A 23,305-nucleotide genomic window follows, 5' to 3' on the forward strand; every position below is an offset into this window, starting at 1 on the left:
GAATATTCCCGAGAACAGAGGCTGACTTGGAGAAGAATAAGTTATTTTGGAATCCTTGTCAGAAAACTTCACTAATGTTTCACTGCAAGGGAAAGACACTTAGACATGGCTCAAATTGAAAAGCAGTTCTCTCCTAATAGTCTATGGTGATTTTCCAATAAAGTAAAGTAGGAACAGATTTTATTTAGACAAAATGTTTGATAAACACACAAAATTCAATTTAGAAAATACTTGATTAGCTTTTATTTTGTGCCATCCCATGAAATAAGAGAAGCATGTACAAAAATAATTACGTATTATGAGTATTGCTATTCTAGAGTAGCACTGGCAAGTAGAAATGTAATGTGAGTGATATTTGTAATTTCAAAGTTTGGTGATCACATTGAAAAAATAAAGAAATAGGTGTAGTTAATTTTAATGGCATGTTTTTATTTAACTTAATACATCCAAAATATTATTTTAACAAATAAGATATTTTATGTTCTTTTTTCATACTAAATCTTTCAAATCCTTTGTGTAATTTACACGTACAGCACATCTCATTAACCTCATTTTAAGTACTCAATAGCCACATATGGCTAGTGGCTATCTTGTTAAAGAGTGCATATTTAAAATTATCAAAGTTTTGCAAGGTTGGGAGTTATAGGACAGGTTATATAAAAAGTCATTCTAGGTTGAGAGACCCTCATGAGCAAAGATGTGGATTAAAACAAGCTTTAATCTGAGGTCTCGGGACAGGTTCGAGACTGGAAAGACCTGGGAAATGCCACCAGAGCTGCCTGTGGAATTTAACTTTGCTTTGGAACACCAAGTATCAATTTCTTTTTAAAATAGTGCCGAAAGTCTTATGGAAAATAAAAATAAAACAAAACATGAAACACCTTTAGTTATCTAACCAAGTAAATCCATCTGATCAGCTTTCTGTTTGTTGTGGTAAAATATATATAACATAAAATGTATTATTTTGGCCATTTTTAAGTGTGCAGTTCAGTGGCATTAAGTACATTCATATGGTTGTGTAGCCATCGCTATCCATGTGAAGAAATTTTTCATCATCCTAAATTCTGTACCTATCAAGTAATAACTCCCCATTCCCCTTTTTCCCCAGCCCCTGGTAACCACTATTTTTCTTTCTTTTTGTATGAATTTGACTGTTCTAGGTGACTCATATCAGTGGAATCATATATTACTTGTCTTTTTGTGTCTGGCTTATTTTACCTAGTATAACATTTTTAACATTTATCCATGATGTAGCATATATCTGATTTTCATTCCTTGTTAAAGACTGAATAATATTGCATCGTATCTACTTACCACATTTTATCCATTCATCCTTCAAAGGACATTTGGGTTGTTTTGACCTTTTGACTATTGTGAATAATGTTGCTGTGAATACTAGTGTGTGAATAACTGTTCCTGTCTCTGCTTTCAATTCTTTTTGGTATACATTTAGAAGTGGAATTGTTGGATCATATGCTAATTCAACGTTTAATTTTTTGAAGAACAGCTATACTATTTTCCAGTGTCTACACCATTTCATGTCCTTCCAGCAATGCTCAAGAGTTCTAATTTCTTTACATCCTTTCAGCACTTATTTTCTGGTTTTTTTTGTTTTTTATTTTTTGTTTTTAAGAATATTCATCCTAATGGTTGTGAAGTGGTATTTCATTGTAATTTTGATTTACATTTTCCTAATGTTTAATGATGTTAATCATTGGTTTATGTCCTTATTGACCATTCGAATAGCTTCTTGATCAACTTTCGTAAGAGGAAAAATTGTCCCCAAAACATAAAATTTACTTGGCTGATGTTTGATAAGTTGTGTGACTTTTCATCGTGGCCTTTTTAACATTTCTAAAGTTATCTGATTGTCAAGGTGTTAATCAAGGCAACCCAACACATTTATTTCTAGAGTGCAAATATATCTGTTGGGCCAAGTGATTCCAGAATGTTAAGATAATTAGACTTCTTTATAATGGCAAGGATAGTTTAAAAAGTATGAGAAAGTAGTTGAAGTTATAGTGTCATTTATACATAGAAGTAAAAGAAAATTACTCACTTGCTCATAAGTCACTTAGGTTAGTTTATGATATCCATGCTTCTTGCACTTAAAAAATGTCAGTTGTTTGCAAATACATACACTTACCACTTGTACTTTTGAATAATATGAATGGAGGAGCATTCATTATTCCACTATTTTATTTTCATTCATATTTCCAGGCTAGAAAGTTTGGTGTTAGGGTCAAATTTTCTCACTCTGACATTTCCTCTCAATTCAAGATCTTTGATACCTTTCAAATCCATTCATTTCTTTAGCTTGATTGCCACTCCTGGAATTTACTCACTTGGATAATTATAAGAGCCAGTGGACTTCACACTCTCTTTTTCTATCTTTCTGTCCATATATATCTCTGTGTCTCTCTTGCTCCCCCTAGTCCTGTTCTTCAGTGCACCTTTAGGCTACTGTTAACATATCCTTTCTGAAATAAATCATCTACTTTAAACTAGAGTTCCCTCACTGATTCAGGATCAAGTCTTAACTCCACAGCAAGGGTAAAAGAATCACGTGTTTTCTCTGTTTCTTCAGTTTCACCTCTACTTCCTGCCTTCCCCAGCACCTCAGCCTCCCTGGACCACTCCCAGTTTCCTCTAAGAATCACCTTTTCCTCTTTACACGTGTGGACCAGACCCCTCCTCTTGGAAAGCCTGCATGCTGGTAGTGATGAGGGGGGAAACATTAAAATGATCTAGCAACTCTTTTTGCATACTTAGTTCTGGGGCAAGTTCTGAGAGGCCTCCACTGGAGTTAGTGTTAATCCTTTATTTACTGAACTGGAGGCATTTTAGGGAATCCTGGAGGTGGGGGACAGGAATAGTTAGGGAACTTAGAGGAGTAGTTATTTACTAAATAAATATTATTTACTTATTAACAATTCACATACCCGTATGTGTGTACAGACAGGCTAAGTATTACCCCTGTCAGGCCCTCTCACTGCCTCCTTCTCTGAGATAATTCTTTCTCCAGGATGACGTATTAAAAAGAAGATCTAGAGGTGGGTCTAACAACTACCATAATTTTAAAGTATCGATGCTTGTAAATTATATTTAGGATATCTGCAACAAATGTTGGATGATATAAAAATCGACATGGTTTCTATTGGTGACAAAACACTACTGTGGTTTGTTGTCTATACTTACAATAGAAAGAAATGCTAAATTTCAGTTACAGAGTAGTAAAAAAATAAAGATGTTGTTTTTCCACTTCACATTTGTAAATCTCCTGAGTTTTATCCACAGACTCCTTGGGGCTCTGTGGATCTCATTAGTCTCAGTTACGGCTGCTATAACAGATACCATAGACTGGGTGGCTTAACAACAAACAGTTATTTCTCAAAGCTTTGGAGGCTTAAAGTTCAAGATCAAGGTGCTAGCATGGTCAGGTAATTGGTGAAGGCTCTCTTCCAGGTTATATCTTCATTTGGCCTTTTCTTGGTGTGTGCACAGGGAGAAACCAATTTCATCATGTGGACTCCATCCTATGACCTCATCTAGACCTAATTACCTCCAGTGATTTGTGATTTATAATAAGAAATATATGTTTGGTCTTTGTTCTCATTTCTGGCACAGAGCTAAAATCCTTGGAATTTCCTAAGTGATGAGAGCAACAAAGATGTCTCTTGTGATGTTAATAGGTTGACTTTTTGATTCCTCTTAAGAATGGGGCCTGTTTTCCAGGAGAGCCAAAGATATGTTTAGAGGGTTGGAAATTTCATTCTCACCCCAAACCCTCTGGAGGTTGAATTTATCACCGTGGCCAATGATTTAGCCAATCATGCCAATGCAATGAAACCTTTATAAAAACCCAAAAGGACAGGGTTCAGAGAGTTTTCAGGTTGGTGAACACATGTAGGTTTGGGGACAGTGGTACACCTGAAGAGGCCATGAGACTTCTGTGCCCCTTCCTCATGCCATTCTCTATGTACCTTTTCCATCTGGCTGTTCCCGAGTTTTATCCTTTTATAAGTAAAATGTTTACTTTTGTAAGTAAAATGTTTTTCTTAGATCCATGAGCTGCTCTAGCGAATCATTAAAATTCACAGAGAGTGTCTTGGGAACCTCTGATTTATAGGCAATATGTCAGAAATAGTTATCTACCTGTGCTTGTGACTAGCAAGTCTAAAGTGGGAGTAGAAGGGAGTTGTATTGTAGGACTAAACACTTAACCTGTGAAATCCGATCCTATTTTGGGGTAGATTGTATTAAAATTAAGTTGAATTGTAGAATACCTATCTGGTGTCTTGAGAATTGATTGTTGTGAGAACCCCTCACCCTCCACATTGGAACTTTTACCAGATCCTATTTAATCTCCCAAAGGTATCACCTCCAAATACCATCACAATGGGGATTAGGGCTTCAACTTTTGAATTTGGGGGAGATGCAAACATTCATTTCATAATGCCAAGGGAGGAACACTGGCTCAAATGATTCTCTTCTGCAGAAGCCTTGAATCAGCCTTTCTCAGCTCCTCCCCATGGAGAGTCCCTAATGCCTTCTGTGTGCATTCGCAGCCCCAGGTACTTAGCTCCTGCTAGCACTTACGCTTGACTTGTTTATTATACCAGACCAGCTTTGTTTATTATACCAGACCAGGAGTTGACAAGTGTTTTCTTAAAGGGCCAAGTAGTAAATATTTTAGGCTTTGCAGTGTAAATGGTCTCTGTCAAAACCATTCAATTAAGCCAGAGACAATATGTAAAAGAATGGGCATGGCTATATTCCAGTAAGACTTTTATGAACACTAAAATTTGTTTCTTATAATTCTTATGCGTTGCAAAATATTTTTCTTTTTAAACTTTTTAACTATTTAAAAACACAAAATCTATTCTTAACCAGTGGGCTGTACAAAACAAATCAGAGGCCAGATTTGACATAGCTCATAATTTGTTGGCTTCTGTACCAGATCACACATTTTTTGAGAGTAGGAACTGTAAATTTTTCTCTCCCTTATATATAGCACCAGTGTCAGCTAGATTAGTATAAAATAAATATGGGACGAATAAATATTATAATCTATAATACTTTATACCCACACATGCTTTCTCAATATTATTCCAAAAAATGAATTGGATAGCAGGTGAATTACCCAGTAGGAGAATTTAAGCCAACTCCAGATTTGTGACCTCTTTGTTTGGTACAATTTTGTGGCTCCTTCCCCTATGATCTTGGTTTCCTCTAAACAAAAGCAAAGTGTTGCCTGTGTTGAAGGCATTGTTAATGGACTCGTGCACTTAGAGATGGAAGAGTAGTGGGAACTTACATATTTTCCACTAAGTTTAATGTGGCCTTACCCTGAAAAAAATGATAAATGTTTCAGCAGGGAATTTTAGATATATACTTGAACAAAGAAAATCTCTTCCCTTCTCTGCTTTATGCCTTTCAAACTTATATGTTCAACAATAGTAATCATTGTGAAAATCATGGGAATTTGATTTGCAAAGTACTTATTCCCTACAGAGATTAATATGCCACTTAATATCAAAGGTAAATGAATTTTTCTTTTGAATGGTCTCTTTAAGCTATGGAAGCAACAGATATACACTCCGGCAGTCTGTTTAAGAAGCAAGATGTTAATCACAACTCTAATAAAACCCCACTTTTGATATCAATGCAAGGTGATTATTAGTCATGCTTGCCCACCTGTAAAATGCTTACTTGACTAATATGTATATTGGCTGAATATAAAAAAGGTTTTGGCATCTTGCCCAAGGTCATGGACAAATTTGCAATCTCTTCAAGCCATGTTCATTGTTGTGCAAAATATCTAAAACAGTTTTACTTAGAGACATTGCAATAGCCCATGTAAATTGAAATCAGAAGATAAAATGAAAATATTGAATTCTGTGAACTTATTTTTAGTGATCGTATTTCAACACACAGATTATATTATCTGATAAATTCAGTTTAGACTTTTTAATATGACGTTAGAGTCCACTGAAGCTTACATTTAAAAAAAATGCATCATGTACATAATATCATGTACATAAATTACATTAAATAACAAATAGACCCAATGCTTATCAAATGAAAAGCTAATTTCTTGAGGTGGGTGGATGTCATAAGAACTGAAACAAGGACTTAGTTCTCTGAGGGAAGGAGCAAACTTATTTGAGGAAGCAAAATATAGGCATAGCAGAGATAATTAATATTGGCAACATGTGCTAAGTGTCAGTGAGTGATATCAATGGAAAGAGCTATAGTAGTTTATAGGACAGAAAGGTTGATCGTCAGGAGGGACCAGGAACAGAGTCAGGCCTTAAAGTACAAACTCAAAATGCTGCAGGTAACTAGGTCACAACACAGACATACACACACACACCTCTGCCACACCCTTACTCTTAATCCCATTGCTTCCATGTTTACTAAGACCCTCCTCACTTGACTCCTGAATTACTGTGACCTCTACTTGGTGCTTATTGCTCATTGTTTGAAACTGTGCACACAATATTACCAGAACATTTTTCCTCACACAGAGCTTTCATCATATTACTACTCTGCCCTACAGTTTTTACAGTTTTTTGGCAGCACCAGTGTTTACATTTTGCTTGACTTGAGTGTCTCTGAGTCCAAGTTATGTCCTTCCAAGATTAGTCTTTCTCAGCTCTCACTGTGATCATGTCTTTAGGTTTAAGAGCCTGTAATAGAAACTTTTATGTACATACTACTGCTAGGAGTATGGGTTGCGAAGTCTTCCTGCAGGGCAAAATCTTAAAATGTGTGTATGTTTTACTTAGACATTTTACTTCTAGTCATCCCTTTGAGGTACATTTTGAAAATATATATAATAGCACAACTATTTTTATTGCCACTGTTTTAAAAATAATTGTTGGTGCTTTGGTCCTTTGGAGGGCAGCATTCCTGTACTGAAAATACCTATATTAGGTTGTTAGACATGAGCGACAGGGGAATGAAGGAATCGAGGCCCAACTCAGAGACCACCCAAAGAACACCCCATTGGTAGAGAATTCCTCCTGCATGCCAGGAGATAAAAGACAGGAGAGCCATAACCTATAGCTGGTTTAATCTAGCCACAGACCCTTGCGTAGAAGGTACTACCCTAACCTCCCCACAACCTCAGCCTCACTATACCATCATTATAATACCATGTTTATGCCCAGAAGTTCTAATGATATAGTTCTAATGAATCTAATTATAACAGACTGAATTCTTGGTAAGCGCATGTACACTAAGCAAAGAATAATATAGCATTCAAGTGTCAATCAAAATAACCTCACATGCCAATCACTTAGGAATGCCTTTGAACACCCTAATATAATACAGACTTTCCCAATTGTGCATTGTTACAGCTTTTTTGGCTGAAAACCCATCCCTCCCTTTGGGCATACTCTGTCTTTATTTCTATCTTTTCACCTCCCAAATTCCATAGGCTGCAGCCTTCTTTAGCAGCATGGTCCCTGTCTCTCTAAAATATCTTTAATCTTTTTCTAAATCTTGCTGACCTGTGGTTCTTTGCTGCATCAGAAGAAATAAGGAAAAATGTTAATTGCACTTCTGCTTCATTACCCCGCCCCATGCTGCTGGGGTGACTCCAGAGTTCAAATCGCCCCCAAAAGATAACACCTAGGAACTATTAAGAATGATAATAAATACAGAAAATATTGATTTTTCTTTCTTGTAAGCATTTAAATTTTTTGAAGTACCCATGGCATATCCTTTAAAAATTTAGTTCTAGCTTTCTTTTTTTCCTTGTCTTTTTAAGATCTTTAATAGCTTTTGTTCATCAAACTAACCCTTGCTTCATATGCCTGTCTTCCAGGACTCTCTAACAACCTAGTCGCAAATTATGTAGCAACTCTACAGAAATCTCAGCCATTTTAGTCTGTTTTATCCCTGACTGGACTTCCACAGCCCTAGCTCACTTCCAGCTGTGCTCTAGTTTATGTACTTTTCTCACTCGATTACCTTTTGTCCATCTTTCTTCTAACTCAACTCCTATCATTTTATAAGGTTCTATTTGTTATGAATCTTCTCCTGATTTTTGCAGTTCTTTGTGGCTATATCATCCAGTCTCGTGGTTTGTCTTAAGTAACCAGGTGTTCTAGAATGAGCTGGATTCCGAATATGGCTGGGAAATACCTGTGAGATGAGCTTTGTTGATGAAGATTCATTTTTAAAGGGTATTTGAAATGGAGCTATGCACACTAGTCTTCTATTTAACTGAGCACCTTTTTTACGCTCCAGTAATGAGCTGGACAAGAGAGAAATATTGTTTTAGTTTCTTAGCTTTAATCAATTTGCAAGGAAAATTAGGTAAAATTCAAAGATAGAAATTTACTCTAGAGTACAATATTTCTTTTATCATCTCCCCGTTCCTCTGTGTTACTTCTAGCCCTGCTCCACCAGGCACACACTTAGCCTAATTAACATTTTTCCCTTCCCCTACCTCCAAATCTTGATCCTTTACATTTACTGGACTTAGTCTGAGAACTGTGAATAAGAGAAATTGTGTTTCTCTTGTCTTTCTGTAGCTCATTAAACTATATCCTGGCCCCATTCTATGGCCTTGTTCAAATTCCTGCACACCCCATCCCCCTTGGGTATCATATATGACTTGGCTTCTTTAATTCATGCGCTAACATACAACATTTTCTGTTTGAAAATTTGCTGACATACATAAAAATAGAGAAAATGGTAAAGTAAGCATTTTGTATATCTACCAAACATGTTCAATTACCAAGATTTTTAGTGTACTCTTTTAAAACCCAAGTATTTTGAGACATAACATCTGCATTTTTCTAAAATTTTTTTCTTATTCATGTGCTTAATAGATCAAATAGTTAAATTCTGTGATGTTCAGTTTTAGCACTTATTCATTGTTAAAGACAGTGGTATGTAAAAGCAGAAATTAAAATTCAACAAACATATCTAATATAACTTTATTTGGTAACTTTGGGAACAGGTTGCAATTTGTAAAATGAGCTTCGTGTAGAAATTATTGTGTAATTATGATTTCTATTGTACTAAATTTACCCCTAAATCGGAAAATTGAATTTTCACCTCTGGTTTTTACAATTAAAATACGGTCATATGAGTCATTAGCACTATTGTGGTAATTATCAGGGAGTGTTATTACTTCTGAACCTCTTTTTCTCTTCATGCAATTTCTTTCATCTATAATTGTGGAATTACTAAATACTTTCAATGTGTACTTAGTTATCCTCATCCCTTCAGGACATAGAGCAACAGAAACCTTTCTTTTAGACATTAATGCTAGTATAGAAAATTATGAACTATGCAACAGGATAACATTATGATAACAGCTTTAAATGAAGACTAGTCATTTTCATACCTCTCATGAATAACTCATCTCTTTTTGCAGGATATAGTTCCCAGTTAAAATTCTATAATTAATTTTCCCCGTTTTTTTTTTTTTTTTTTTTTTTTTTCCTCCAGCTCTTGTAAATGTGAAGCTCTGGGCTATTGATCGACAATGTTTTCAAACAATAATGATGAGGACAGGACTCATCAAGCATACCGAGTATATGGAATTTTTAAAAAGGTAGGGTGCTTTCTTTTCTTTCTGAGACCTGTTTATTGCCTTTACAATCCTCTTCTCCCAAGTGCAGCACAGGGAAGAATTTTTGCCTTTATCTCAATCTTAATAGCCTATGAATTTGTGGAAGTGCAAGACTTCGTACTAGCTCCTTCATATTTCTAGTATCTATTATCATGATATGAGGTTAAGTCAGAACTTCATCGTTTCATTCAACTTTCTCTCGTAGAGGAGTACAGCTCAGAGAAATAGATGAGATTTTGCTTGAACAAGAAATGGATATTGAGTCCATTTCTATGTATCAGTTAATATATTTATGGTCTCTCTTCTAAAACAACCTGCATCGTAAGACTGAATCATCTCTTGTGTAAGTTTTCATATTAAAGGTCAGATGACTAAGATGGAAAAGTTTCAGGAAGAAGCTTATTATCCTTTAATCCTGAGTTTAGTTTCCCAAATTAAATTCATTTCAAGTTATAGTTTCAAAATATCAAAAGCTTTTCTTTTCTTGATATTATATATTATCATAATAACTCAATACAGCATAGAAATTGGAATTTAAAAAACCAGCTTGTCATTTCTTAGAAAAACACTGAGGCTCACTAAAATGAATTTTTTTCTCTCTAAGCTTATTTTAATTTTAAGAAAATATGTTATTATTACAAAGAATATTGACAACTGACTTTTCAGAAAGCAGTTAATCACCTTTCATTTGAAAATAGAACCATCATTAAATAGCGCTGCAATGATTATGTGAACTAATGGGGTGTGTATCATTAATTAAGATTTCATTTTTGATAGCTGCAATATAAAAGTGGCTTTTTCAATTTATATTATTTTGGGATGAAGAAATGGTTTAAGTGAAGCTAAAAAATCGAGTTTACATGTTTTTTCAGTGGTACATCTTAAGAGATATATATTGCATTTTCCTAAGGTGCAATTTTAATATTCCTTACTTCAGTATTTCGATATTTATATATTTTTCATTTTCACATAAAATTTATTCATATTCTTGCTAAATGGACAATAACATTCTAAGTTGATGTCAAGTAATATATTGAACTATTACTCAATGGGGTGTTGGGCTTTTTCTTCAATATAATTGGATAAAACATTTAGAAGAAATAGAAATGTAAATTTGTTTGGAGTTTAGTATAGATTGCAAGGAAACTCATTTAGAGGCCATACGCATGTGCTTGTGTTTGTTGGTATATGTGTATATATTAATATGTATAGGTGTTGATATATATGTGTGTATATATATGATACATAGAGAGATTTAGGTGCATGTATGTGTGAATGTCTATGGAGAAAGAGATTAATATGTTTAACCTTTTAGTTGAAGTACAAGTTACTGATTTGTTCTGATGCAGCTCTAATAGAGAAAGATCTCAATTGGTAATCAATGTATTATTTGTATCATGTGCCTAAGTCTTGGGCACTTATGATGTTGGTTTCTGCTTCCATAAGTTTGTTTTTACAAGGAAATGGAATGTCAATGTTGCATAATTCTAACAAAAACGTTTTTTAGAGGTGATATTTCAGGAAACAGAGACTGGAGATGTCTTACTGTGTTTTTTGTTTTTTGTTTTTTTTTGAGTCAAAAGCAAAGTTTATTATAAAAGGGGTAACACTCCACAGAGTGTGATCTCCTCTCAGAGGCAGAGAGTGAGAGGGATTTTTTTTTTTTTAATTGACCTTGGATATTGTTTATTTTTATATTCTCTGAGCTGCCTAAATTTGTTATTATTCTGAAAAGTCATACCTTAAACAGTAAAAGTTGGTTCTTTGGAGTCAATGAACATTTCTTGTTCGTCAGCTTATATAGCAGGTAAACTATAACTGGTTGAATTAAAAAGACATAGGCACTGACTTTTTCACCTTCCATCCAGCTACTGTATAAAATATCAAGTCTCTATCATTTGTGAATGTAGTACTGAGCAGGAAATTCAGAGAGGTGACACAAGACCATCATTGCCTGGGGCCAGCTTTAATCTTCCCTAAATTATGACTGTGACCAACTGGTTCTTTCTTTATAACCCTTCAGTGGCTCACAAGTCCTGTTGAATTATGTATTGCTTCATTAGCTGGAATATTCAAGGCTCTCCCACAGCCAATGCCAGCATGATTTTTCAGCCTGGTTTCTTTTTGCCCCAGGCAAACCAAATGATTCCATGTGCCCAGGCAGTCTCTGTGCTTTGGTATAGCATACTGCCTCTCTTGCCTTTTTTCCCCATCGTCAATGTTCAAATCACTCTTTTTAGGTTCAACTAAAAGCTGTCTCTTCTACATATAGTGCTCTCATTCCCCCAAGAAATAACCTCTCCCTCCCCTAGAGCCTCATCTTTACCATGTGTCTCATTTTCTACTTTGTTTTATTATAATCTGACTACTAAACTTATTTCTACTTCTAAACATTTTACTACTAGAGCTATTTCTTAAGCATCTTGCTATTCTTCTTTGGTACAAAACTTACGGCTTTGATACAGGCAGTGTATAGGACAGTGAGTGTAGGACCAGTACATAATTTTCAGGGCCCAGTGAAAAATGAAAATTCAGGGATCCTTTTTCAAAAATTGTTAAAAATTTCAAGATGTTGGCAACATAGTATTAGACCAAGCATAGGGATCTTGCAAGCTTGGGCCCTGTGCCATTGCACAAGTTCATACTCATAAAGCTGATAGAGTAAATAATATTCATTCTGCTTTTACATTCTCGGGTTAACTACTTGCTACTATTTATTTTGCAAGGCTGTGAAGAGATGACATAATATCTCCAAAGGAAATTATAGATATTGTCAAAAACTAAGACAACAAAGTTTAATTATATTTTGTTCCATATCTTCAGAATTGGTTTTATGTCTTTATTTGTTGCTGGGTTTTAAAAATTTTGCTTATCACACTTTTACATCGCGTAAAAACTTTAAAGTTTTATATATTCAGGTCAATCAACTTTTTTCCTTTATAGCTTCATGTTTAGAAAGGCTCACTTACCTTAACGTTATAAAAATATAGATTTAATAATTTAAAGTTCTCTGTAGTAATCTGTGTAATGGGGGGCTGTTTTTTTCCATTTTAATGTGCTTGTTAAATAAAACTTTTAACTGAATTTTTGTACCAGAGATATCATACACTTTATATTTTATTAAAGAGTTGAAGCAATTGTAGCATTATCAGAAAAATAAGAACTCTGCAAATGCTATTACAAATCAGAATTCTTTGCTGTAGGGTTTCTCTTGTACACTGGACCAACTTCCCAACAGGAATTCCAGCGGAAGTGATGGGCTAAAAAAAGGAATGATGCTGTATCACTGCTCATCTTCCCACCGCATTCCTCCTTTATTTTTCTAAATAAGCAGTAAGTTTGAGGATGAGGAAAGTGAACACAGCAGGCATATAAATGCCCTGCCAAAATGCAAGGATTTTTCTCGATTGTCAGAGCTGGTTTTTATTTTCATTCCAGTGTGTTTATCCATTTTGTAACTACCAGTCATGTGGTTTGGCTCCCTCCTTGCTATTAAATGCCACATCAAACTGATTTTGGTCCTTTAATCCTATTTAGTCGTTTCTTTTTTGTCTCTATATTTCACATTCCCTGATGTAAACACAGATGTTTCTATGCGAGCATAGCAGAAAAAATATTCAAGGGACATTGCTACTAAGTAAGGCAAGATTGTTACAGGTTCAGTAATAATTTTGCCAGTTGCCAGCATTTTCCATCTTCTTTGGCTACTGAAAAATGCTTTTGTTTTTAAGATGGATTCTGAAAACTGAGCCAAATAACTGTGAGTTCATTTGTGTTGCTTTTTTCTGAGCATATTCTCTGTGCCACTGTTGGCACTGGCATCTCTTCCCAGAAGAACATTAGAATGCAGCTGTGTGACCACTGGGATGTGCATGTAGGAACTGGGTTTTTTGCTGGCCCCAGTCTATGATGATGATGGCAAAGACCATAATGATGATGAACCTCTGTTTATATTACTTGCCTCACTGACAAATTGGAGACACAGCAGGAACTCTTTAGAGTTTAAGCTACTTAAGCCACCCTGTTGATTCTCAGAAAAACTTTTCTTTATCCACTAAGGAATCTTTTGGTAAGGCAGTTATGCTCATGTCATCTTCCTGTACAAAACCTCTCCATGACTTCTTACTATTTTTAAGAATAAAGCCAAAGTCTATAGCGTTGTCCTCAAATCCCTTTCTCCTCTGGTTCCAGCTGATCTCCCCAGATTCATCTCTCCTCTTTCTCATTCTCGGATTGCTCTAGTCACATGATGGTCTTTCCTTTTCCATGTATGTTCCATGTTCCCTCCCAGTGGAGATTATCCCAAGAAACTCCTCTCCCCTTGAATGGATGTATTTCCCAGGGCGAGCTATGGTGTAGCATGTCAAGCATGCCTGCTGTGGCAGAAAAAGAATCAAATGTCTCTGAAAACAATTTAAAATTTTTGATTTCCCTTTCCTGAACTGAAAGAGTCATTAATAATATTAGCCATTAAGTTTCTTATTGTAGTCTCCATAAATAGAATTTTCAAGTTTGGAGATTTTGAAGGTATTTAACTGCACATGGCTGCCCTTGTAACGTCAACTTTGAATGACAGATGTGGGATGGGGCTTGCCTGAAAACTGACATTTTTAACAAGTTCTCAGCTGATGTTCATGCTGCTGGTCTGGGGAGCATTCTTGAAGAATCACTGATCGAGGACATAAGATAAAGTTAAAAATATACATATATAATTTTTAGGAAATATATTTTATGTATTGTAAGTGTATGACTTACTGATGTGAAGAGTGCCTAGATTTAAATTTTGGCTTCAACATTTATAAATATGTAACCTTAGGCAAATTTCTTTAAACTTAAACTCAGTTTCTACAATCAAAAATAGTAGAACCCCCCCACCATGAAAGATTTTAATTAGGAATAAACAAAAACAAAAACAAAAAAAACTAGCAATCATTTATTGAGTGTATGCCAAGCAGTGTTCAAAACATTTTAGGTGTATTAACTTATTTAGTCCTCAACAAAAATCTATAAAGTACTAACAGTATTTCCATTTTACAGATGAGAAAACTGAGGCAAAGAATTCAAGTTCCTTAGCTAGTTAGGGGTGGACCAGTGGTGCCAGAACTGATACCGTGAGACTCTACCCTATGCTGCCTTGATAACTAACTGCTGAATACTCAAATGATAGTCCCTATACCTCTCTGCCTTCCTCAACAAATTGGCATTTATTTCGCCTGGAAATTTGGCCAGTTGGTTGACTTTGTCCTTGGTGTATCTGGGTTTCTCATTCATTATATTTTTTTCTCTAATCAGCCCTTCCCCCAAGCTTCAGTAATCTTTTCTTCCTCTTACTCCCCTCTCACACCTCACTAGGATATGGTCTCAGAAATACATGTTCTATAATAGCATAGGAACTATAATTTGAAATGCTGATGAATGAAAGTGAAAATGTCTTAAGAATTGCATAAGCTCAGTAGAAAGGCCTTCAGTTGTTTGTAAATCCACATGACCTGCATGTAATAAGCAGGCACCATTATTTCTATAATGCAGGGGTCCCAACCTTGGGCCACTAACCAGTGCAGGTCCATGCCCTGTTAGGAACTGGGCTGCACAGTAGAAAGCGAGCTCCAGGCAAGCAAGTGAAGCTTCATCTGTATTTGCAGCCACTCCCCAGCGCTAGCATCATTGCCTTTGCAACCCTTCAGATCATCAAGGATTAGATTCTCATAGAAGCACCAGTCTCTGGTGCTAAAAAAGGTTGGATACCACTGCTATGATGGATATTAAATGATGAAGAGCTCAGGATCAGTGTCTTCTGGCATCATATGGTCGGACATCTGTCTTTGTGGCTCTGGGCTCCTTTTTATCCTCCTTCCCGGAGCTTCTCATACACAGGTGATTGTCTTTAAGGAGTACCTGATCTTGCTTAGGCTGTGATCTGTAATCTTCTTTTAAGGAATTGAACTATTTGGACATGTACTAATAGAGTACCTTTGGTACATTTTAGCCCAAAGAAATCAAGATGCTACTTTTGGGGAGGGAATTACATAACAGACAACAATATAGTCTAACTGAATTGTTGAGATCACATTTGTGGGACATCAAAATCATGATTCTGCTTTCCCCAGATTTTTCTCTTGTAATTTATAAAGAGAGATAGTGAAATGTATATATAAAAATAGTTTTAAGGATTTTAGAGATTTTTTTTTTAATTTTTAAAATGTAAGTGACCCATTATGCTCTTAAGCTTTGAGCTTTAATAGAGCTTTTCTAGAAGATTATAAAACCTGCATTAGAATTAAGCTTCACAAAGCTGGCATGGTTCTAATTTGAAGGGAAATAATGTGAAGGATAAACAGAGGCACTTTCTCACTCCATTTGCAAACAAGCCTTCTCACAGTCCATTTTGTGGTATCAGATCCATTCTCATTAAAGATGACATGGAGAACAGATAAATAAAAAAGTGGCCATTAATTTATCATTGTCACCTAGCATTTGCATAGATGTCTCTAGATCAATTCTTTTTAGAAGAAAATGTAATCTTTGATATTTGTATAATTATACATTGATTTAAAATATTATACATTTCGTATATAGGTATATTCACCTCTACCTGTGTAAATTCTTAGTAATCCTTGCAAATAATTAGTAAGGTACCTGATTCATGGTTTTTGTGGCCAGTAATTCCCATTTGAGTCAAGTAATGAATCTCACACAGCTAAATCCAGTTTGCCCCCTGGGATGATGTGCCTGGCTAGTAGCTTAATGCATTGCTCCATTATCTGCCTTTCCCTGTGTCCCTGTGGTGATAGTAGCCTGGCTTTTCTTTGCGGTAACCCTGAGGGTACTTTCTCAACACTCCAAAGCAGTGTGATGAAGCAGTTTGCTAGTCCTCCATTTCATTGTCATAGCTTTGAAACTTCTACATCATTCCTGAAGTGAATCTTACTTCATTTCTATATCCTTCATATACAGTCTACTTACAATCCTATCTTTGTAAAAGGTTTTCTATGCGAAGGATTAGTGCATCTGGGAGGGAGTTCTTTTTCATAAGGAAAATTACTTTGCAATGAATAAGTGCAGAAAGAATCCATACGCTATTGAGGAAATTAAAAATCTAGGATTTTTGGATCCTGGCAACCTCAATTTCTCTGCTTGTTGCCGAAGCCTACTTACTCATAGTTGGAGAGAAATTAGAGAATCTCTGGAGTAGGAGTGAGAAAATGTTGAGGGACAAAGTAAACAGGGTGATTTAGACAAAGTATATGTCTTAGCTTGTACACTTTATCTGTCTTGAGAGGAGGAGAGTATATCAGTTTGTTCATAAAGAAAAAGTATGAAAGAGGTGGAATGTGCATCAAAGGTCCTGTTTTTACTGTTTTTAGGTGGGTTTTTTTTTTGGCAAAATAAAGTTAGTATAACTTATTTACCAATATGATTTACCAAGGTGGAATTTAAACTTAGAATCTGGCAGTTTATCAGCATGGGTATTTCCGAATCTGCTTTTCTGTTTTATCTAGGGCTTTAAAAAGTACACACTGGAAAGGAAAGCTATTAGATGGAGCACCTGGAGTGATGTTTGGTGACAGAAACATGGGCTTAGTGGTGAACACTTGCCCACAGTGAGTATTTTCATAGCGATGAAGGACATAGGTGAGAAAACAAAAATAAAACAGCCTGCACCTGATACTTTGCACACTTTATCTCAGTTAATTTGGACAAGATCCTCTGAGATATAGTTGGTGTTATCCCCATTTTAGTGAAGAGGTAATATTGCAATTGTGAAAATGAGCAACTTTCTCGGCATCACATAGCTAGACCCAATCCCAGAATTCTTGTTCTCTTAATTACTATAGGCCAACAACTTCCAGAAAATGGATAATGTCAAAAGTTCAATAGATCAGTATTTATCTTTTTTAAAAAGTGAAATATAAAAGTATCCATTGGGGAACATGGGAAATACTCATTCCAAAAATTCGTTCTTGGAAATTTATCTTTTGATATATTTCAAACATTATAGAAAGTTACATTAATTAGTGTATTTATGTGTGTGTGTATAATCATCCATCCATATATGAAAGGAATCTTGAGTTTTTAAAAAGTCATTTAAAAATGAGAAAAGGCTTTTTTTCTTTGAAATTTCCTTATAATTATATCATTTAAAAATTTATATGTATATAATAAGTGATAAAATATTAATGCTAAACCCTAGAAATATTCCAATTAAGCTGTACAACTTCAGTTATCCTATAAATATATATAGAGATTGTAAAATTATTCATACTTTTCAAGGAAATAAATGAATTCTCTTTTCTCAGTTGACTGGATAGGGTCCAATGGGTAAACACTGCATTTCATGTTTGGAAAAAACTGCTTAAGTACTCTGGTCTTTTGTGCAAACAGAGATAAATCAAAGTTGCCTTAGAGGATGGATGTGTTGGTTTTATTTATTTATTATTTTTGAGAGGAATTAAATCCACAAGTAAATCTACCACAAATATAGCCAAGATTTAAGGTATTTAAAACAACAACAACAACAACAAAAAAAACACTAAAATTCAAGGACTTTTCAAGCTGAGAATTCTGAATTCTTGCAAATTTCAACTGTTTTGGTTATATGTACCCTGAACTCTGTATACTTAGCAGCAGCACTATTTGTGAGAATTAAGTCCTTGTGTTGGAGGCAGGGGAGTTTGGGGATATTAGAGATTTTGTTGTTATTTTTAATCTATGTTTCAGTATTGCCTGGATAAAAACATACTGTAAGACTATCCAAGTGAATGTGAAAAGTAGCTAAACTCTAACTAGCAAGACATTATTTTCTTGTTAATAAATATTATTCTAAATGGTATTAAGACAAACTTCTTTCCTACCTCTTCTTCTTCTCTCTCTTTTCCTTCCCTTTTCCTTCATTCTTTGCTCTTTTCCTCTTCTCTTCCTCTCTCAATAAATAAGTACATTCAGATAGAGAAGTGTAGTCAATAGCTTCTTAAGGGTAAAGTTAGATACAAACAACATATGATTAAAATACTTTTTTAAAAAACTTAAACCAGTGTATTTTGCTGTTTAAAATGTCTAATGTATATCTGAATTCCTTTCAGACACTTGTTCCTCAAGGTGAAAGGTATCTAAGTATGTAGTAGTAGTGATTAAACCACTTGGCAAAAATTAAGAATTTCATGTTACATATGTAGAATTAGCCCAAATCAGGTTTTGTTAGAAATATAAGCACACAAAAAAATAGCTTATTGTATTACATAAGAAGTAAGATAAATCTATGAAAATTGGAGTCTCCTCTAGAAAACATTTTTTCATTTATTTAGCCCATCATAAGCATATATTATCTCCTTAATGACAGTTCACCCAGTCTTCACTCATGCTGACCCAAGCTCTGATTCTCAGAATTCTAACAGCTTGTTAATTGAGCTTTCTAGCACTAAACATTTTTTACTTCAGTTAAAAGCTCTCTAATATAATTAAACAAGAGATAGCTTGTTTGATTAAAAAAAAAAAAATCAAGCTCTTCAGAAAAGATATTTCTTTCTCTTATCATTAATATTTGTTCTCCATAGTTCTTGTTAGATTGCTCTGGCATTTGAAAGTACATGACTGACTTCTTTAATTAGTTCTTTTCATATAAATTTCACAGTAATCTGATTATACTATACTTACTATATTTACTTAAACAAAAAAATAATCCAAATACCAGAGGTTTCCGTTCAGAGGTTCTTGTGAATTGTCAATAAAGAAATAAAATTGACTTATTTTTAGATTAAGTTTCCACCTTCTCATAGGTTAATTTCCTTCTTTGGACCATATAAGGACTCTTTAGAGAGGACCTAGCTCATTCCACTGCAGTAGTCTTTGACTGCAGAGCACTTTACTCGTTCTTTTCTGAAGAGTGTCTGGCCTTTATCCATCCTTTAGATTCTAAAACTCAGGACAGAATTATTCACAGCAGATTTTGGAATTAACAATTATACAGTGATATTACAGGTCATACTTGAAGTACTTTAGGACTCAGTGGCTGACATTGCTTTCTTTTTCTCTGATTTTTTTTTTTTTTCCTGAGCTACACATTTGACTTATTTTTTTCAAGCCCTGGCTATTTGCTCTCTGGAAATCATAGCATCCATAAATCCTTCCTTCAATATTAGCTTTGTCTCCAAGCTACATTACGTCCATGTTTCTGTATACCTCACTAATTTGGTTCACCAACCTGTCTATATTCCTATCCTGGTCTCACCTGGCTCATCTGTTGGTGCCACCTATCCCTGTTAATTTGATCTTTCCAAAACTAGTTGAAATTGAATATAATAAAATAAACAGAGGTAGTGCTTTGGGGTACCAGAAAAGGACAATATGGTCTAGAGGAGTAAGTGACCTTTTAACTGGAATGGGATGTCGATGAAAGAGCCAGAATGCAAACCATGGAAATAAGTCATAATAGCCTGCCAGGCACATAGGGACTGACACGGAGTTTATGTGAAACTGAAGGTCTCACATAAAATCAGCGACCGAACCACACTGAGATATTTTAACAAAAGATCTTGGGGAGAGCTTAATTCAAGAATAAATTCATATTCATTGTGAATTAAAAGCATAATCATGAAAATCAAGGCATAGGTGATATCTTTATTTTCAAAAACGTTTTTTAACTATAGGTTTTCTAAATTTTAACTGTTATACATCAACAAAAAGAGTACATTTATAAAAATTCTAAAAAATGGGAAAGAAATTTATTGTAATGTCATTTTCCAAATATACCTTCTGTCAGCATTTGAAAATTCTGCACATAGTATTTTTCTGTTTATGTGTAACTTTTACCTAATTGTGCTCATTATGTATATAATTTCAATGTCGTTATTAATATAACATTACATCTTTCTGTGTTATTTCATATTAAATCTTTACAAATTCCTCTTCGAAGTCTTATGATGCCACCATTTACTTCTCTACTTGAGTTTTAAGGGCTCAGTTCTGCAAGACAAGGGGATCGGGTAGCTGTATTAGGAAAGAGCATTAGAATGAGGGTAATGCAACTTCAATCTACTTATGTATACTTGCTATGAATTCAGAGTAGATGCTAATCAGATAATGCTTGGATAGTGGAAAATGATCAATGTCTCAGAAAGATGCTGAAGAGGTGTGAGAATGACTGACAACTTTAAAAAGAAAAGCTTGTGGGTTGGTTTTAAGCATACTTTCCACTTTGGGTTTTAGTGTGTACAAAAAACTTTCCACAGATCCTCTGTATTTTTAAAGGGAGAATAAATTAAGTTGGACATTTCTTAATTTGGGTGTAACATTTTTTAGAACATTTTTTTTATTGCTATATATCAAAGGCATTAAAGTGTACAAATCTTAAAAGTACAGATCAATACATGCTTATATATCTATATAACCATGTAACCAAAACCCAAATTAAGATATTGGACGATTCTAGTTCCTCGAGAGGCTCTCCTGTGCCCTTTCTTAGTTAATCTCATCTGTCAGAGATAACCATTATTCTGAGTTCTACCATCATAGATTAGTTTTGCCTGTTTTTCAACTTCATATTAGTGGAATCATACAGTTTGTACTCTTCTGTTTCTGGTTTATTTTGCTCAACCTTGTCTGGAAGAGTCATTGTTGCTGTGTGTATCAATAGTTCATTCTTCTTATTGCTCTGTAGAACTCCGATGTATAAATATGCCACAGTTTGTTTATCTATTTTTATGAGTGTTCATTTGGATTCTTTCCAGTTTTGAGTTTTTGTAAATAAAGCTGCTGGAAACATTCTTGACCATGCCTTTTGGTAAATGTCTGCCTTTATTTCTCCTGAATATATACTGTGGAATAAAATTTCTGAGCCAGGGAGGAGACATGTATTTAACTTTTATAGATAGTGCCATATAATTTTCCAAAGTGGTCGAACCAATTTATACTACTACCAACAATATGAAAGAGGTTTGATCCAGATTCTCACCAACATTTAATATTTTTAAATCTTCTTAATTGTATTTGGTTAAAACATTTTAATAAAGTATTATTTTGAATGTATACTGCCTTAACAAAAATTTTTAGTATGCTGTCCACTCTCTCTATATATACATGCCTTTACATATGAAATGCGTATGCTTTTGAATGAAAACATACAGAAAATAAGAATTTTTTAAAAGTAAATTAAAAAGAATTAGTAATATTTACTTCATCAGCTCCATAGATTCTTAAACAATTTATTACACAAGATCTCTATATACCCCACAGGTCATAATAAAATTAGCAATTGCTGTTATTATTATTTTTAATAATAACTAAGTTATTATTATTTTTATTCTAAGTTATTATTATTTTTAATTTGGAAACTTGAACAGATGGTAGTTTTCTGGTGGACAGATCCATTTCCATGCTTATAGAAGAAAAATGGGAATTCATTAAGCAATAAATTCTGTTTTCTTTCTGTACGACATGCAGTCTGAAACTAACAGTGGAGTCATCTTCAAATACAATGACTAATACCTCTTGCACAAAAGCCTTTCCTCAGGAGCTCTGTGTACCACCAGTTTTTCTTGCTCCAGTTTTGGACATCATCTAGAGTGAAGTTTGCCTAGTCTAGAATTATAATGTAGAAAAGAACTCGGGGGCTGATGACTGTGAGTCATTACAGTGTAGCCAGCACCCTATGTCTTCCTTTGTGCTGTACATCAAGCTAGTGCTGTCTCTCCAGTAGATGACTTTATGGCATGTGTGCGTGCGTGGAATGTAGACCATTTTTTGTTCCATGTTTATTTTGTTTGTGGCTAATTTTTCCTCTGTTATTGGTGATTCTTCTAAACTGGTTATTCTCAGCGTATGATATGGGTATCTCGGACATCTCTGACATTTTTTTAGGGCTATCCATGAGGTCAAAACTATTTTCATAATGATAATAAGCTGTTATTTGCTCTTTGCATTTTGATTCTTTTACAAGAGTACAGTGGAATTTTCCACAGGCTAAAATGGCTAATGGAATATATGCTTGTATGTTTTTGTGTTTTAAAAATATTTTCAGTTTTAATATCTAATATGGTAAATATAGATTGGTATAACCTATGTCAACAACATTTCTTTGGGTTCCTCAATAATTTTTAGGAGTGCAAAGGGTTTTGAGGCCAAAAACTACAGGTTTCTTATAGTTCTGCAGTATGTTCTAGATAAAAGTGAGCTTTTCTTTTTTCACTGCACTTCTAAGTTATTATTATTTTTAATTTGGAAACTTGAACAGATGGTAGTTTTCTGGTGGACAGATCCATTTCCATGCTTATAGAAGAAAAATGGGAATTCATTAAGCAATAAATTCTGTTTTCTTCTGTACGACATGCAGTCTGAAACTAACAGTGGAGTCATCTTCAAATACAAAGCAAGTTTAAGCTATCAGTTATTTTCAAAGTGAGGCAGCAAATTTTAACATAAGCCATGGAGCTTCCAAATGCTCTCAGTGGAAGGTCATTTCTATTGTCTTCATATCCAGTATATAAAATTTGAGTGTACCTCTTCATTCAACAGTATTAACTTTTGGCACTTCTGACAGATGTCAGAGAATTCATCCATGAATTTATTTTATCTAGAAATTGTTGAAAGTTTCCTGAAATATTTTGATGCTTGAGAGACACAGGTTAGGGCTCAGTGATAGTTATCTTTTTTTTTTTTTTAAGGTTTTCTAAATTCTGTCTTGGAAGTTAGGGCATGAGTGTGTAACATGTCTGGACT

General features: G+C 34.5%; 1 protein-coding gene across 2 annotated transcripts in view; it reads left to right on the forward strand.

Moving 5' to 3' along the window:
- The window catches only part of PRKG1 (protein kinase cGMP-dependent 1), a 1,107,428-nt gene that overhangs the window by 697,408 nt on the left and 386,715 nt on the right, over positions 1-23,305 (forward strand). For both annotated transcript variants that reach the window (XM_006925986.1, XM_006925985.1), the window contains exon 4: positions 9,472-9,577. In XM_006925986.1, coding sequence (XP_006926048.1) covers positions 9,472-9,577 — 106 coding nt within the window. The remainder of the gene's footprint in view (positions 1-9,471; positions 9,578-23,305) is intronic.

Source organism: Pteropus alecto, unplaced genomic scaffold (genome assembly GCF_000325575.1).
Source record: "Pteropus alecto unplaced genomic scaffold, ASM32557v1 scaffold88, whole genome shotgun sequence".
Classification (NCBI taxonomy): domain Eukaryota; kingdom Metazoa; phylum Chordata; class Mammalia; order Chiroptera; family Pteropodidae; genus Pteropus; species Pteropus alecto.